At 40.7% G+C, this 19,409-nt stretch overlaps 1 protein-coding gene across 3 annotated transcripts in view; it reads right to left on the bottom strand.

Moving 5' to 3' along the window:
• Window positions 1–1,337: 1,337 nt before the first annotated feature.
• The window catches only part of LOC143125382 (uncharacterized), an 84,156-nt gene continuing 66,084 nt past the window's right edge, over window positions 1,338–19,409 (bottom strand). For all 3 annotated transcript variants that reach the window (XM_076286789.1, XM_076286788.1, XM_076286790.1), the window contains 3 exons: window positions 14,085–14,180; window positions 13,906–13,992; window positions 1,338–2,254 (listed from right to left, as the gene is read on the bottom strand). In XM_076286789.1, coding sequence (XP_076142904.1) covers window positions 2,006–2,254; window positions 13,906–13,992; window positions 14,085–14,180 — 432 coding nt within the window. In that variant the 3' untranslated portion in view covers window positions 1,338–2,005. The remainder of the gene's footprint in view (window positions 2,255–13,905; window positions 13,993–14,084; window positions 14,181–19,409) is intronic.

Here is a 19,409-nt window from a genome sequence, read left to right as displayed (position 1 = left end):
GATGTATTTTTTCAGATGTTTTAAAAAGTTTATACTTTTTAAGAAATAGGGGATTAAAAATTTAACTACTCCCAGAGTAGTTCCCAGGCTAATCAGAACACTGGGACAGACTACATGTACATTTGAAAGTGTATTATCTGTAGATATTTATCATATTAGGGTGCTTTAATAATTTTTAGATTTATACGTTAAAAACATGGCAACAGTTTTGACGTTGGATGATGGCCCCTACCCAGTTAAGTCTCATAAAACATCAAACATAGTACATTATAGAGGAGAGCGAGTAACTTGCTTGTGACAATGAGATTATACTAGCCTGGCGGGCCATCCTATATCATTGAAATGTATAGTCTGGAATCGAACCATTCACCTCGCTTAATCCAAGGGGCGGGCAGAGAATTGTCTTTCAAACTGCCTAGGCATGCAATAGGCCAGCACTACGACCATATCCGTATCCGGTCGGCAAAACGGCAAATACATCCTTCTTCGAAAGGAATGACTTAAGTGCATTGTATTGCTCAACTTTCAAAGAAAAGCACAAGTCCAATAACTCCAAAGTTGACGCCAAGGCCGATTCAAACAACCGCTCTTCGTTCGCCATAGCCACCTTCCTTGTTGTTCACTGTCGCAGGACTGTCGTTATCCTGTTAAGCCCGCCTTAAGACTCTCTAACAAAATAGAGCGCTGTGATTGGATGACGTCCACGGCGTCAGCCAATTGACCTCTCCAGAATAAGTCCCGCCTCCGTAACTTCCGTATCCATCCAACTTCCGGGCGTGGATTGTCTATGGGAAATAACATGGTGTTTCGAAATATCATACCAGTAAAACATCTGTAGGTAGCGAAGTTGAAAAAGCTGGTGGGCAGATTGGCCTACACACTTCTGCCATATAGTTTCCACTGGATTTTTTGATTGACCGAAAATCCAAAAATCCAGTGGAAACTAGATGGCAGAAGTGTGTAGGCCAATCTGCCCAGCAGCTTTTTCTACTTTGTCACCTACAGAGTTTGACAGGTACGATCTTTCAAAACGCCATGTTATTTCCCATAGACAATCCACGCCCGGAAGTTGGATGGATACCGAAGTTAGGAGGCGGGATATATTCTATATATAGGTCTATAGAAATCCCTATGGTTTGATACTAGACGTACAGGCTGAGCAAATTAATTTGCCGCCGCTAGGGTGCGTCTAGATTTCTAGGCTAAGATTATACCTGACACAATATGCAAATGTGAAAAATTTATCTTTTTGCCTAAAATTTACAAATGAAAAGTCCTGGTGAAAAAAGAACAAACATAGCGATTGACAGGCCAAAAACATTACTCTTATCAGCATAAATGATCAATTGACTTTATTTTGATGTGATATTGATGAAGGAATGCATAGTAATGTTATGCTTTAAAATTACAACTTTATTTATAGTTATAGCAAGTCTATGATTGATTATTTCTTAGGGACACAAAAGGCACCGATTTCGTGGAATCACCCAGCTCAATCTTGCACCAGGAATACAAGAACATAATCACTTTTACAGATATGCGGAATACAAGAGCATTAATTAACTAATTTTCAGGGTATGTAAGGAATACAAGAGAGTATTTAGAATACAAGAGTGTGTTCATGTTCAGGTTATGTAAGGAATATAGGGGTATGTAAGGAAGACAAAAGCAATAATGACAAATAATCACATGAGTCAGTCCATTAAGGAAACAAAATAAAATTGATTTTATAGCTGTTTTTGCAAACCATTGATTCACGCACCTAGCTGGATATTATTCTTAAATTTTAATGTTAAAATAAACCCAGATGCCTGGGAGAGAGTATGCACAATCAGGAAACAGTCATCCATCAATATTGGTTAATGTAGTCATAAAAGAAAGAATCAATTTTGATTCAGCCACTTGTGACATGCTACCAAACTTAGATTTTTTTGTTTTTTTGTTTTAAGTCACTAGAAGGGTTATGAAGGGTTTCTGAGAATACTATGCATGTATTACATCATGTCTATTTGGCATTACCATAAGCAACCAATCCACTTGCTTGGGACATTTGTTTCTCTTCCTCAACCATCTGTGAATCTGGCGAGAGCACTTTGATAGGTGGAAACAACCTTTCGTCAATCCCTAGCTTTGGTCCTTCTGCCTTCTGCCAGTCAGGCTGCATGGGGGGATTGTGCAGGAGCATCAAACACATCAACTTGTAGTACTTAGCTGCCAGATCAACCATCTCCGCAGTCGTACTATACATTTGTCCCTGAAAATTGAAGCAGTAGAATTAGTGTCATACAGCATTAGGGCATTATGCCCTAAGAGCTACTACTTCCCCCTTCTTCCCTTCTGTCCTGTTGAAGGCCCAAGTGAAATCAAAACATTTTGTTGGGTGTCTTCAGTCAGGTACATTTTTGAGAAACTTCTTAAAACATAAATATATAGTTTATGAACAAGAAGGCTTTGGGTAACTCCATCCAACTGGAATTCCATCCCAGTTCTTTATATTCACAAAACAATGTTTGAAATGACATGTTTTGATGACCACTGCATGAAAAGTGTGATTTTCGTCAGTATGCGGCACTGTAGATTGTTGTGGAAGTTCAGGTTAATGGCTGTTCACGGCAGTTTGCAGGCAACGCCGAAAACTGCCATGAATGGTCAGAAATTGACGTGGGCCTTGCTTGGCAGTTGTCCCCCCCATGACCCCCCTCCCCCTAATTCTAGGGGAGACTTTAACATGTAAATGAAAATGCTGTGAGCTTTAAAAATGCAAATCAGGGTAGCAGGGGGAGTGAAATGTGCATGCTGGCATGACTGTGGCCTTTGGTCTTGCTTAAAGCGATGGTTCGGAGTAATTTCACCCTAGGGTCCTTTGCACCATGACCCCGAGCCAAACACCCTCCCAGAACCTTTTTTCCCTTGGTCGAACCCTGGTCGAGTAGCGCTGTCAGAAACTAATGACGTTCTGCAGTCGTAATGGAACCAACTTTTATCTCGTAAATTACCCCACTAATAATGCCCTGAATGAATAAGTCCAACCGTTACACCCCCACGCCAGCAGGGAAGACACTTCCTCTAGTGAGCAGTGGAAGACCCGCCCGTCGTGCTTCCACCAAAACAGCTGATAGGAACAGTCAGTGTGCGGCAGCAAATTTAGAACCGAAAGGCTAGCCTACAGTTTGATTAGGCTACTACTTCACGTTACTTGAATGTATGTGGATGTGAATGTGGTTCATAAACACACCCGTGATCGTCGGCGCTCATTCCTTCTAGAAGAGGGGACCTTTAAACGAGCACTTGCCTTTGCTTGGATCTATTGCCAGACGAGTGGTTACTTATCTCGCCAGGAGAATGGACATCTGCTGTCAGGGTTCACTCGGAGACAAACCGGAGCAATTGTAAGATTTAAAGAATAGACTATGCTTTTATTCTGCTGTAGGCTATAAGGAAATAAATAGGCTAGGTTAATAGATACCGATCTTAACTGTACATTTTGTTTTCACAGACTAACTTTGCCTCTTAATGGGGCCATGACCTCCAACTTTGGAAGTCCGCCACCTTAGACCTGATGTCTGATGAAGACAGCGTTGTTGGCTGGGTGTCTGAATGGATTGTATGATCGGCGTCCTTTCGTAGCCCGGAGCTCTCTGAACTCTGTGCCACGCTGCAGTCCCGGTTAGAGGCGACTCCGAAGTACAGAGCCACGCACCATAGGCGTCTGCAAAACGGGCCTCAGATAGAACCGCCAGTTACAGCCCCGAGACGGCCAACAGCCAGTTCACAGAGTTGTAGCTTTTGGGCTGCTCGTGAGCTACCCATATGTTGTGTGGGCCAGGCGCGGTTTCGCTGCATTCATATGCTGATTAGAGCTATTAGCACTCTGCGAGCTCTCCACATACGTCATAGTACGATTCCAACAATTTGTGGCACAGAAAAACGCAACATTCGTGGGTTGCAAATTGTCGGCAACTGCCGAAAATGAGGGATATCTCCGGGCGTTTACGGGGACGAAAATCACACTTTTCACGCACTGGACTGACTTTCCCATGGGTACCATGAACAATATACACTGTGTTCCAAATTATTATGCAAATTAGTATGCATTTTTTTGTTTTTCAATTAAACTCATGGATGGTATTGTGTCTCAGGGCTCTTCGGATCATTAAAATCAATCTCAGACATCTGTGATAATTAGTTTGCCAGGTGAACCCAATTAAAGGAAAACTACTTAAAGTGTAAGTTCAGTGTGAATTGACCCATAGTCCTGTTGTTCAAGCTCATCACATGCAGCCCATAGGAAAAAGAATGAGAGAACAGGAATGGGAGAACGTAGGCCAAGTTATGGACAGGCAGCTTAAAGCAGACACATGGGGCAATGGGGAGTTACTTTCAGTTTCAATTTTGATGCCCCCATGGGTCTGCTTTTAGCTGCCTGTCCATAACTTGGCCTACGTTGTCCCAAATTGTCTCATTCTTTTTCCGATAGGCTGCATGTGGTGAGCTTATACAGGGCTATGGGTCAATTTACACTGAACTTACACTTTATGAAGGATGTTCCACATTATTAAGCATGCCACAGGTTTCAAGCAATATGGGAAAGAAAAAGGATCTCTCTGCGGCTGAAAAGCATGAAATTGTGCACTACCTTGGACAAGGTATGAAAACATTGGATATTTCCCGAAAACTTATGCGTGATCATCATACTGTGAAGAAATTTGTCACTGATTCAGAGCACAGGCAGGTTTGTGCAGACAAAGGCATAATAAGGAAGGTTTCTGCCAGACAAATTCATAGGATTAAGAGAGAGCAGCTGCAAAAATGCCATTGCAAAGCAGCAAACAGGTATTAGATGCCGCTGGTGCCTCTGGAGTCCCGCGAACCTCAAGGTGTAGGATCCTCAAGAAGTTTGCCATGCCATCCACATCTCTTCAGCACAGCAACAGCAATACTTGACAGCAATGGCAACTCTTCGTTGAACTTTTAAGTGGTGTTCAATGGTGTTGCTAAGTAGGCCGAGTTAGGCCTATAGGCCTAAATCAACATTGAATTAGTTATTATATAATATGGATTATATAAAAAAAAAATATATAAAAAAAAATTGGAATCATTTGTGGTTGACCTGGACATTTCAATGGATTTCATGTTGACCGCGACTTCAGAGCATTAAGTTAGGCCTACGTTGTGTCAGTGTAAAGTTAGCTAGCCTAGTCTAACCAAATAGTTGTCTTACTGCCATAGAAATAGATAGATAGATAGATAGATAGATAGATAGATAGATAGATAAATACTTTATTGATGCCCAAGGGGAAATTCAAATGTAAACCACAGTAATGTTAATGTAATGGGCTTTGAGACATCTGTTTTGTCTTGTGACAAAGTCTCCTGGTTAAATTGTTTCCAGTTTCATAGAAACGAGGGCGTTACATTTGCAGTAGCCTTACTACAAAATCCAACCTAATAACATAAGGCCTACCAAGGCATTGCGTTGATGTTTCTCCATTTCTTGTTCTCTTCACCTATTAGGCAGCCAGTGACGTTGGACGTGGGGGTGCGGCCACCCCCGAAGCGCACTAAGACATTTTCCTTGTAGACTTACCCATGGTTACACTAGACAGGCAACTGTGCTCTGTTCCCAGAGCATGCTTTCTCTGTCTATGATCTGCAGGCTTATAGGGCCTCCTTGACGAGGAGATTGCTAGTCCGCGGATAATGTGCGGCAATTGAATGGTAGCCTATGGAACCGCGGACCGAAAGAAAAATAAACGAAACATTTTCCTGATTAGAAAATATTTCTTTACTTAGCATTCTCAAATAAAGAGACATGCAATTAGGGGGTAGTGGTGTCAGCGCTCATCCAATCAGCGCGTCTGCTGTGCAAGTAAAAGTGAACCACTGGAGATGGCGTCCCCAGGCGGAAAACCAACCTTGCAACATTGAGACTACCGTCCCGGAAAGAGAAGTGAGAAACAAGAAACTCGTTTTAAATCGTGTTTCTTACCTTGTAACATCCACATAGTTCTGCCAAACTTATGCTAACCGTTCGCTAGCTTGTAAACAAATCCATGTGCTTTATCGTTACCTTTTCCCACAGTTTGAAATAGCATAATGCACAATTTCTCCAGCAGAGGGCGAAATCCTGCCAAGTTTCCCTTTAAGGCTATTTCGCAAGGCTACTCAATGGTGCTATTTCACACGCATTATAGCGACCCCCACTCACCAGGGTTAGGTGGAAGGTGTTAACTCATTGAGTCCTTCCCATGCGTTGAGTGCCAAAAACGTAATATTACGTTTTTAGCTTTTTTTTTAATTACGAAACTAGACACTCTAACACACCTTATATGTGATTTTGGGAACTCTGTGATGAATGGAAATGAAATATATGACGATCGAAAACTCATGAAAACGCACAATCTGGACATTTTATCTGGACATTTTATCATAACTCGGTTGCCGCTTTGGGTCGAATCAGTGACGCATGCACGTCATCTCAAAACCAGGCCATTTCCGTGGGTCTATCACTAGGTGGCAATCTCGCCAGGTCTAGCTGATCACTTCTTGGAAAGTTTACAGGCAACACTTCATATTTCATGAAAGACGTTATATCTCCATTTCTAGAAAAAAACAGCGATTTTGATAAATTAGCCACTGTTTAGCTTGGGATTTCTCAGGAACAGAGGCGTGTAGAAATACACGGTTTGCACCCACTGAGAGCTTAAAGTCTCACCTTTTAATCGAGCCATTGTATGTGTTCATAGCTATAACACAGAATATGCTGTGGCTGTACAAAAATCATCAACAATGATCTAGATTGCTGGCACTCTAGGACAAAGCTTCTGAAAACAGCTTGGCATTCAATGAGTTAATAGCCGATTGGGGTAGCCTACAGTGGACTAGGGCTGTCAAAATTGCTCAAAAATGACGTTCGAATTTTCCATCTAAAATAAACACATTCGAATATATTGGAATACCTAGGCTATATTATTTGCGCATTATGTCAATATGTCAATCAGACATTTGTGCCCAGGGGTCGATTAATTGTTAATCCGGCCCTGCCCCCAACAAATTGCACCTTTCCACCTCTGGGGCAGCTTAAAAGAAGTCGAGAGGACTCCTAACTCATTAACCCATAGCATTTACACCCCTATTTTGAGTTTTTCCTCGAAATTGCACACCGCCTACTTAAAATGGCCCTGTTGCCACATACTTTGACTTACAATCAAGTGCCTGACCTCTTTGGAAAGCTAAGGCCTTGTAGAATTTTTTGGTACCAATAGATTGACTGTGTGATGAACTATCAGAGAGTGGCAAAGGGTAGAATGATAGTTTTTTGTATAGGCGGTTATGTACATCTCTAGAAATGACCACATTCTGCCCTCTTGGTCACTTATGTTCTCTTGAAACACCACTGAGGCCCACTACCAGGTCTTGTGAATCTGTATGTCAAAGTAGATCCTTATAGGATGAAGTATGACTGTGTGGGACCCATATTTGTGTGGGCATACACATGCGTTTTGCTAAGTGTCCATTTGGAGACTCCAAAAGGACCTTTGGTTACCCAAAACTAAAACTCTTCCTATACAAGAACCCCTTTATGTAGAACCATGATCTTGGTGTCAAATGAAAGGTTACACTCTCTGTGTCATGTTGCTTGTACCTGGAGTGCTTTGCAGTGGCTGTGCCATGAGTCCAGAGAAGCATTATCTGACCTGAAACTCTTACTTTTGCTCCTACGCCTTTGAGATTTCCATGAAAAAAGGACAAACAAGGTAATGCAGTGAACATTTGTATTATAAAATGAAACAAAGGTAAAAAATAACAATACCCTGGCAAACGAAACATCAAATGATTCACATTCAATGCAATAGAAATGTATTTGTGTTGGCAACCACGGTCAACAAAATGGAACGTGTTATGAACAACTGAAATAGTCCCGGCCACCGGCTCCTCTACCTCAGACACAGGATCCTCAGCTCTTGTTTTTTTGCTTGGCGGGGCCCAGTCTTCATCGCTGTCACTGAAACAATTGTACAGGTGGAAGTTAGGCTCAGACCCACTAAAGTATATGAAAACCCTTCCCAACAACTTATACAAATGATATAAATGTGTGTACTCAGGTCACACCTCCCCCTGCTCTCTCTTTTACACACACACACACACACACACACACACACACACAAACACACACTGCATTCTCACCTAACTCCCCTCCCCCCCAGGTACCAGAACACTGTTCACACTATGAAACAAAGCTAAATGAAAAACTATGCACTAAACATTACAAAAACAAACTAAACTGTATCTGTAACTGTATATGGATATAAGTAGTCTACTCACAGCTCAAAATCAGGGTCCTTCCCAGCTAAAAAGTTCTGCTCCTCCTCGGAGTTAGCCTCGTGAGACCATCCTGATCTCGCGAGCTTCAGGGTTTCACTCGCAGATCAGTCTGGATACTTTCCGTTAAAGAAAATTTGGAGCAGTTCACCAAACGAACGTCCAATCAGCGTTGGCTTTGAGGCGGGTTGAGGTGTGACGCAACGAACAACATGACGGCATCCACAGAGATGAGCATAGCTATCGCGCAAGTTTTATTCAAATTAGAAAGTATTCCTGGGTAAACTGTGAAGCTATGAGTCTCAGCCATGCAGCTGGGAGGAATGAACGACACAGACATCCTCCACGGCTGATTCCAGTTCATAATGGAGGAATATACTATCTTCAGAAGTGTAGGGCCTACCGTGAAAACTTGATGGGAATTGTCGTTGATTAGGTTCATAAATGGTAAGTTAAAACATCTTAACGTTTGTCACGTTACCTAACTTAATTGTATGTTAAACGGCATTAGAAGAATACTTTGTTCATCTAATTGGCTGATTTGGCCCGTCGATAACCAACAAAGGTGGTGATAGACAGATGGTTTATCCAATCAGCTAACCAGTATGTCCGCCCCTTCCCAAAAGTTCTTCAATGAAAAGTTCCCAGATGCAAATCCATCTGGCGGAGTCAGGTTACCTCGGAGTCGCATTCCGAGAAATTGCTTTCTTCTCCTTCATCGATGTCCTCCAGATCTTCAATGTCCTCGGGTTCTTCGACATGTTTCGTCTTTTTTTGTCTCTTTGGCATGTTTTACGAACAAAAACCTTCAAAAACATGTCTCTTGCTTGTTTAGTAACAAACTTCCAAACCACTGCTTCGGAATCTGGTTACGCATAGGCTATGCGCCTTGAGTTTAGCCGACAGGGAAGTAGAATGTGACGATGTGTCACATGTCTAAAGAAAGCTCTCCTCATTGGCTACACGGACATCTAGGTCCCATCTCATTGGCTCACTCAGACGCAGCGCTATGACCATTCAAAGACTGGTTGTCAGATTCATCGCTTACGTGACTCATTGGCTTTGATGGCATCTATCTCGACTCTCATTGGTCCTACAGACATGTAATGGGTATCGATGGAATCAGAAGAGCCTCGTGAACACGCGGAGTACCGTGAATCCAGCGACAATAATGGAAGTAGAACCGTAATATCTGGATTTCCGCGAAAAATACGTTTTTACTTCGCTTCTTTTCGTATGTATCTGTTTTGTTTGTACTGGCGTGTACAACTACTGAATATATTGGCAATAAAACAATGTAGATATTTTACATCTATGGATTCTTACGAAAATTTCAAGACCAAGCATGCTGGGCTAACTTATTGGTACGGCCATACAGACAAGTGACAAAGTATGAACGCAGCAACTTTGGGGGGTGGTGGAGGGGGGTATTCTGATATGTTATATATCGGGATAAACTTATATTTTACACACGAAATATATGTTAATTCATGGAAAGCTTTACATATATCGATTCTTGAGTTTCTCAGCTTTAAAATGGTATATAGCATGACTATGGTAGTTCATGATAAGGTGCAAAAAAATGCATGGGGGTTGTTGGGGGGAGGTGGGGGGCACTGTATTTGCCCGAATACGGGTCACCCGTAGTGTACTGTTAAGACCTATTCACAAACCGCTTTTTGTGGCATTTCACGTTGCAATGTTTTGAAATACTATGCGGCTACAGGAGCTTCCAATCGCGAGGAAGCAATTTTGCATTGTAGGCTTAACTAACATGCAATAACGCCACCAAAAATAGGCTACTCATTGTCAACATGTAAATTAAATGTAACGTTATTGTGAATCAAATTAAAATGTTCTCCTCTTTGCAAATGTAGGCATAGGCATAGTGACAGATTGATTTAATAATGTTACAAAGATACTGCATCAATCCGTATGTTTCATTAGGCTACTAGGCTATTTGTTTTGCCGTACTCTTGATTCATTTAGGCTAGGCCTTTTTATTCAGTTATTCATCATCTTCCTTCCTTGTGTAGCGCACGCATTCTCAGACCTGTCACCTGTCACTCATCATCGTAAGGGAGGTGTTTGGAATCATTCCCGCGTCACAATTATCAGCCAATCAAGGTGATCACTTTAGTCAAGCTCGAGCAGGAGTAATGACGTCATCCATAGCAACGAAGACTCACTCTTAGTTTAGGAGTTGTCATTTTTCCTTACTAAGAGTAGGTCTGAAAGGCTTTGTGAATAACTTAATAAGAGAAACTCCTAGCTAAAATCTTTTATTGCGATTTAGGAGTACTCCTAGTGGTAAGATGGTCGAAAATTACTGATGATATTTAATTGTTATTTAAGAACATGCAGTGTGCGTAGTGCACCAAAAACATCTTCCTCATAAAAACTCATCATTCCTCATATTGTGGCGGGTCTGTTATTTAGCCTACTTACTGTGGGCTGCGGAAACCACAGGCCTTTATTTTGGGCAAGCCTGCATTCGAGGCAGGCCTTTATTTAAAAAGGCTTCTGTTGAAGAATTTTGTATAAACCCTGCGCTAGCCGTAATCCTCCTGCCCCCGCTACCACAGCTGTGTGAGCACGTCCCTGGATAGTGTGACATGCTCACGCATTATGTTTCCTTCTTGCAAACTTGACTAGGCCTATAGCGCAACCATTTACGTCTTCATAAAATAACAACTTGCCAGATATGCCTTCTTATTACACGGCTCTTCACAAAGCAAGTAGAACACTCCATTGGCTTGAATGGGATTTCCCAAAGTTCTACGGAAAAATATATTCATGTAATTACCGCTGCAAACATATAATTACCGCTGTCAATGGCAACGGGTTTTGTGCTTTTGATACGTCTTTCATATCACTACGCAAGGACTGGAACTTCATTCAAAAGTGAAAGCAGAAGGTTGATTAGCTGTGTTCTAAAGAATGTTTGATTCAAGTTCAGCGTGTGTTGATGCGAACTATTTGTTTCTCAGCAAATGCCACGATGAACGATAACAAATAGGCTAGGCTATGTAGGCTGAAGTAATATTGTGGGGAGTTTATTATTTCGTTTTGGCAAGTAGCCGTGTAATAAGCGGGATAATGTATAGAACGCCGGTCATTATTGGGAAAATAAGTCCCTTCAGGGCGGAACAAGACCCCTCCGCTGCGCGTCGGCAAAGATCCTTAATCAACCGTCTCTGGCGTCGGGGTCCGGTTCGCCCTGTCGGGACTTATTTTCCCAATAATGACCGGCGTTCTATACATTATCCCTTACATAGCTTTGGGCTTCATTCAGCATTATGTTCTTCCACTGGAAATGACTCTTCTACATTTGCTGCCTGCTGCATCCTTTCTGTTTTTATTGTTTAGAAAATGTTTGACGTCTTAAGTTAATGCATTAAACATTGTTTGCTGGTAACCCGCCACAAATATCCTACAGATTCTTGCGTGAGTACATTCTCTATTCTCTCCAAAATGTGCCCGTTCTATAGAGCTGGTAAGTCCCGCCCTTTCCGCTATCCCCGCTGGACCTCTAGATTGAAAAATCGTTAATGCAAGTGAATGTGAGAAAATAATTATTTTCTGGTCCCGTTTGAATTTTGCCATGAATGTGAACATATGTTGTCTGTGAATTTTTAATATAATTTTTCGTGTAAAGAATGCTACAGTTGAGTGGGTAGAAGTTTGATGCGGTTAAACTTTGTGTGAGAGCACTTTGTGGACTACAACTTTCCGCTAGACGACAGCTAACTAGTTTCCCATAACAACCATCAGTTGGTCGAGAGGTAGAGGGTTATTAAGATCGACTTTGAACACAGTGAACCATACAACTTTACAATCACACTGTATGTGTTAATGTGTTGAGTGAAGCTAGACATGTTTCGAATATTTTTGTTACCATGTGTGTTTATTCCTGCCGTTACAAAAACTAGCATCTCAGTTAATTTTAGCGATTAGAGCTAGCTCACGTCACAGGTGACATGTAGTCTTTCTCGTTATGTCTTTTCCACAACTGATAGCCGAATAATCATATAATATACGGTCAAACTAGTAACATGAAAAATTATATAAAAAAATTCACAGACAACATATGTTCAGATTCATGGCACAATTCAAACGGGACCAGAAAATAATTATTTTCTCACATTCACTTGCATTGACGATTTTTCAATCTAGAGGTCCACTGGGGGTTTAGCGGATGGGCGGGACTTACCAGCTCTATCGGCTGGCCAAGTGCCTAATTCTGCGGCATAAAGCAGATGTATTTGTTTATTGTACAGAAAAATAAAAATAATCTGTCAAGCAGTCAATTGACTACATTGCAGTCTTGGTTGTCTAAGCCTCTATTGTGTAGCCTGTTAAAAACGTCGCTAGATAGTATTAAATCGCCAACAACATTGTTTTCTGCAGAAGCCTACACTAGGCTACAGATTAGCTCTGAACAGTTATTTCTCTACTGGCTCAATTATCAAAAAGGTGCTTTCTCTTCGTCCTCCGCAAATTAAGCAGGTAGTTCCGTAGAGAGACGTTTCCATCAATTTCCATAAATTAGTGTTTGCGATTGACAACGTTGTGATAAGTAGGCTATAACACTAACTTTGCAAAAGTTAACTTGAAAGCATCAATTTTGAACAAAGTTGTGTAGGCTACACCGCGCCAGTTGTAGTCTGCATGAACAGTTCTTGAAGACACTGGATTTGCGTAGGGGAGGTGCGGGCTGAAGCCAACCTGTTTGAGGCAGAGCGGTGCAAGGAGAGAATGCATGCATGCTCTATCCTGCGCATATCTCTACAATGAAATAATGTGTCTAGGCTAATCTATATTTTCAATAAGCAATCACTGCATGCCTATGGAAACAATAAGTCAATATATTAGAGATATCAAGAGTAAGAGAAGCGCAGGTTATTCAGTAACTGTAACGAATTACTGATATTTGAATTGTACTTTGTAACCTGTTACCCCCAACACTGACAATAACGTAGACAGCAAATTAAGATATTTTTTTGTTTTGTGGAGCGGCACCGGTAGGCTATCAAAAGAAGATTTCGATTTTCGTTACCACTGTGTAGCCAAGCCTTATGCCATACCCAAGTAACCTAAAACGAGGTCATTTTTAATTATGCATGATTTATTTTGTTTGGTGGGATTTCTCTCGGCAACAATTATGTTTAAAGGTAGCCTCCTGCTTTTTCAGAAGGGGCAGCAGGCAGGCTACTGACAGAGCGACGTACAGTGGCTGAAAGTGGTACTAAAGTTTCACACAGCTTCATGTCACGTAATGCGTGACTGAAGTGGCCATTTCAAAGTAATGCCCACTGTAAATCTGTCTGAATATGAATTGAAGTTGTTCATTGCCAGGAGAGTCACCAATGGCCATGATTTTTTTGGTAAATTGCTCTGTGAATTGTCTATATATTATCATTTTTTCTAATTATTTAAACGAATTGTGCTGGGTTACGGGTAGACTGGTGAGTCACGCCGATCTGTCGAGCATCTTGATCCACTTTGTTTGTAAACTCAGGACATTGCAGTAAAAGAGCTTAATGCTCAGTCAATTTCCCCTGAATACATTGCATGACTCACCAACACAACATTTTGGTAGTATTTGTCACTTCTGAGATAAAATACTTCCTGAAGCCTATGGGTAGCTGATGCCAGATTTTGCCACACCTGAAACACACAATATAAAAACATCTGTGAATAAAGGAATTATCCTTAAAAATAAACTGAAAGACTGGAATATATCTGAAAATAAACACCACCTTCTTAGTGTTTGTTGATTGGTCATCTGCAAGGAAGATGTTTTTCAAATAAAATGCCTGCTTTTCCATGTCTTGTTTCGCCTTTTCATGAAGTGCCTACAAAACATTAAATACATTTATATGAATGTAGGATTACAATTTCTAATATAATCTATTACAATAGTCATAATCAATACTGACGTGTTGCCTGAACACCATCCGTATGGACCACAGAGCGGTAGCACAAAACCAATACGTCTTACAAGGTGAAAACGCAGAAAGGCTAGATTCAGCGCTAGCTATCAAGGTAATCTGTCTGATCTAGAAAATATGATTAGGCAAATTAGGAAAGAAACTGACCAGGAATTGAATCGTAGGCTAATGTTAAACCAGTGGCCATGCAACCTACTCTTGAATTAAGTTCACCTGAAAGTGTGGAAGTGAATGAATGTGCTCTATAACAGATGTTGAACAATGTGCTGGATTACTAAACCAGATTGCCCTGACCTCAGAAATACTTGATGATTATTGAATGTGAATAAAAGAATGGAAAATGAACCATAACCGCAAACAATGACCTCATAATAAACTAGAAAATGCAATTCCAGGGAATTACCATTGCATGTAAATGCAAAAAAGCTGCTGTGTACAACATTATATTACTTACAGTATGATTATTCAGATTACACAGTCTTACAGTATTCTTGAAAACCACTTACTTGGTTAGATGTTAGCTTAGAGTATATGACAGTCAGTAAAAATAAATGGTCAAATCAATATTGATCAACATTCTTTGTTTTAATACAGCAGAATGATACTCAGAATACACTAATGAACACTTACCAATGTAAGCTTGAAGTAAAAATAACAGTATATATATACAGAACTTGATAATGCCAATCATATTCTCCTAAGACAGATCTATTTATCAGTGGTAACTCTGAACTGGCAGCAACAGCTAGAGGCCTCAGTTAATGGTATTAGGTCAAATTTGATGGTGATATATACACTGAAGAATAAAAGAGTCAGCCCTTCAGATGATCAGTTTTAGACAGAACTTAGGTTAGAATCCTTTTTTTCACACAGCACAGCTCAGGTCTAAAAAGAGAGGTCTAACAGCACAGCTATGTTTCACAGATGTTACAGCACAGGAATGATTCAAAGGTATGAATGGTTGACAAATTTGATTCACAGGTATACATGTTCCCTATAGTTAGTGAGTATAGTCCTCACACAACAATATAGTTCTCAGAATGTCTCAGTGTAGATCTCAGATAAGTCTCAGTATGGTTAAATGGTATGTGCACAGATATGGTTACATGTTTGTAAGAATGTATGTTAGTATGTTGCTAGCAACATTGTCAGAGATGTATGACAGGTGTGCACACAGACAGGCACACACGTAATGTCATACATGGTCATCACCACTGGTCTGGTCTGGAACCTAAAAGACAAAAGCAAACAAGTTTAACAGTTATGCCAAAACAATACAATGTCTGCAATTGTCCTAACAGTAGCCTATTCATGGCTTTCATAAGGTCCCTTTCCACAAGAGTATAATCAAGCACCAAATGCATTCATAATCTAGGTGCTTGATTGTATACACCTGTGGAAAGGGACCTGATGAAACCCATCAATAGACGAACTATGATAGCATACCGTGATAGTGTTTACTTAGGCTACGTAAGAATCAGGAGCATAGAATGAAAACGTAGCCATGGCCTATTTGATACACAAACAAGCGGTGAACAACGTTACAAATTTGGTAAAAATAAAAACAGGAGCATATTTGTTAGCTTGAACTAAAATGTGAACGGTGGAAGCTATAACGTTATGACCATCAACAATGAGTCACGTTATTCATGCCCTTCATGACACCCATGCAATCAAACACCAGTCTGCATTCATAATCTATTCTAGGTGCTTGATTCTATACACCCGTGTAAAGTGACCTGATGTCGAATAAAATCAGAGCCATAGTAGCCTATCTGTAGGCCTACTTACTTCTCTGGTTTACGTTAACGTTCTAGTTAAAACGCTGCTGGTTAGTAGGCCTAATGAACAAATGTAACGTTAACGTTAGTGCATTAGGCCTACGTTTGATTGTCGTTATCTATCGAAACCTACAGCCGGTCACTGTAAAGTTGACGACATATTAACGTTGATTAACAGTGGGTTTCCTTACATAATCAACGTAGCAATGTGCTAACGTCAAACAATTAACTAATGTTAAAACGTTACCTAACGTTATAACATTAGTGTAGTTTATTTGTTTCATACATTTCATACGATATTGTTACATCATGTTTGACGACATAAATGACTCAAATACCAAAAACCGGAACACTTACCTTGTCTGTAATTAGAGAAATGTGCCTCTGAATGAGTTTCACGAGCAAATAAAGTCACCACGGCACAGCAGGCCAAGACGTTCAGCAGATTCCCAGATTCACAGCTCCAGGTATAGCTCTGCTCAGCTGTTGATTGCTTCAGCTGGAGGTCACGTCATAATGCTAAAAGTTGCCGCCACGGCGGTCAATGTTAACTCTATGAGAATGTATTGCTCTTTTATCGTAAATATCTCAAAAAGTATAAAGTTCACAAATGTAAAAAGACATTGTACAATTGTCCGTTACAAGACCTTTGTAGGAGTGTTTGAATGACGTCAAACGGTTCAGTGGTTTTAGAGCCTTTGAACGTCAAATTTGGTCGGAAGCAGAATAATAATTATAAGAAGAACAGCGATAATAGACCATTGCATTTACATGCAATGCAATAATAAAGTGTGATGAATGAAATGTATCAAGACAAGTACTTTAGTAGTCTGACATTGTAGGCTAAAGTTCAGGGAATTATGTATGTAAGGAATTGTATGTTTCAAAACTGTGAAATGGGTAAAGTGCCTTAAAAAAATGATTGTGTTCAGATTACATTGTGTGAAGAGTTAAAGCAATAAATGTTTGTAACCTGTTAGAATGCAACCGAACTCTCTTGATGACTGTAAAAGTGTACGTTACTAAATGTAATGCATCATTACAATTGTTGTTGAATGTAAACTGTTTGTGTAACTTCTGGAAACTATCTGTAAACCTACGGTAGGCCTACTGAATGTAATGTTAGCATCTCCGAAATGTAACCCGGAGATGTGTGTCATTTTAAATTGTTGGTTAAGATCAGTGACTTCTAGAATGTATTAGCTACCGTGGGAATATTCCCAGCTATTGTGGGAAAAATCCTGCATCGTGGGAATGTTCCTGCATCTTCTAGAAGGTTCTAAACTGTCGTGGGAAAGTAAGATTGATTTGCCTTAGGAATGTGTGGGGGAGGACAAGGCTACCTAATATAAATAGGGGTCGAACTAAACGGACAGGGCTGCTTCTTCTTCTTTTTTTTCCCTTTACCTCTTTGGATTTTTGCTTTATGATGTCGCGTGCGGTTGTTAGAATTCATCCTCCGTAGCCTACTTCGTTGAGAAGCAAAGTGTTGGACTTCTTGCCAGGCTGACTGAAACTCCGTCACACCTGCTACTCCGACCTGAGTGACTGCTGAACGACAATCGGCCGACCTTTTTCCTCCAGTTGTGGATTTACTATTGTTATTGTATTTTCTTTTCCTCTATTTGTGGATTTACTACTTTTTCCTATTTTGTGGATTTACTCCTTTTTCCTTTTTGTGGATTTAGTCCTTTTATATTTTCTACAACATACTGTAACCAGCAAGTGGATATGCGCCGCATTTTGTTAACACCTCTGAAGTGCTGAAAAGTAAAGAGTTCATTTAACTATTGCATCTAACTCTTCAAACAGTATTTGTGTGAGCACGCCTACTGATTAGGTGCACACTAATTGTGCCTACCTGTGGACATGACACGGAACCAATGGGCACATCACTCCTTGGAAATATAATGGTGTTCTGTGAGGCTCGTAGGATGAAAGTTGCCGTCGCTGGCAGTAGGCTACTCTGGAGGACAGGAGCGTTTTCTTGTGCTCATTTCACGCTGGGCATCGGTAGGTGGACTTTTATACTAACGTAGGCCTATGCGGTTGTGATTCACCTTGAACTGCAGTATCGTAGTCGGTGGGCTTTAGCTATGTTTGTTTCTCTTGCTAACCAACAAACAAACCTTGGGCTGCTTGGTTAGTGACGGTAAGGGGGGGGGGGGGGGGGATGATGCATACTGTTTAGCTTTATGGTGGGTTTTAATGTTGGCTTATTGTGCTGTTCCGTATGGCCCATTCTCACTGCAGTGTGACGAAACCTCCCTGGAATCCTGCCTTATTTCACCCGACATTTGACTAGTAGACTACCCACGTTCATCAAGGTAGGTGATGCATGCTAATGAGCCTAGCAAGTAGCATAGTTGAGTGTTTGTGTTCGTAGCGCAGCAATGACGTCTACAGCTGTTCTGTCTTGCCGTAACGTGGCCCTGCCTTTACGTTAGCTATGCCCTGTACATTGGCTCAATATTCCTTTTTTTCCATTTATAGTTGACGCGCCCTCCCTCCTCCACTCTGACTCCTCGGGCCTCTTGCCCATAGCACAAACAAGGCCAAGGTAGGCAGCAATGGCTTACTTGTACTGCCAGTTAACCATGCAGTAATGATTGGGGTTGCTACATGGGTTTAAAAATATATGTATTTGTATGTTATTTAGATTCAAGTGCATACATTTTGTACTGATTAAAAGTTTTTTTTGTATTAATAACTGTAAAATTATGACTTATGTGGCATGTATGTTATAATTGAAGATGTATGTTATTAGTAAAATCTTGTTCTCTTGTTTGCTATAGATCACAGCTGGCTGTCCGCGTGACAGCCTGACCACTGTTTTCCCCTGATTACATTTAGTTTGTGTTTTTAATTTTTTTGTATGCCCCTAGTGGTGACCTGAGGGGTATTTCACAAAACCTAGATAAGGGATTAAGCTGGGATTTTTAGGTTATCCTGGATGAATTTAGCCTTGACTTGGTTTCACAAAAGAGAGGGCACATAAGTTACCATGGGGATTTATTCTCTGCACCTAGCCTGGTCCCGACCAGGCTAACAGCCAAGCTAAGTTAATTCTAATGGTAATTATGTCGTCTTTTTGGTTCTGCTAGCTGTCATTCACATCAGACCTCCATGCTAATTTTTAAGGAGCTTTCTTCCATTTATAAACTATTGGCTAATGGTATTTGCTCGCAAAACAAAACAGATTGTCTGCTTACTACCATATGGTTATTATTATGACCGCCGCTAGCGAAGCTAGCGAAGCGGTCATATAGGGATTGTCAAAGTTTTTTTTTTTTTTTTTTTTTTTTTTTTTTTTTTTTTTTTTTTCCCCCGTCATCTACTTCCTGAAATTTTG

This window comes from Alosa pseudoharengus, unplaced genomic scaffold (assembly GCF_046254945.1).
Source record: "Alosa pseudoharengus isolate Yale_2024_CS ecotype anadromous, Long Island Sound unplaced genomic scaffold, YU_APseudo_1.1 YU_APseudo_1.1_scf_16, whole genome shotgun sequence".
NCBI classification, from domain to species: domain Eukaryota; kingdom Metazoa; phylum Chordata; class Actinopteri; order Clupeiformes; family Clupeidae; genus Alosa; species Alosa pseudoharengus.
The sequence above is the reverse complement of the archived record's forward strand: the minus strand, read 5'-3'. Positions and strand labels throughout refer to the sequence as shown.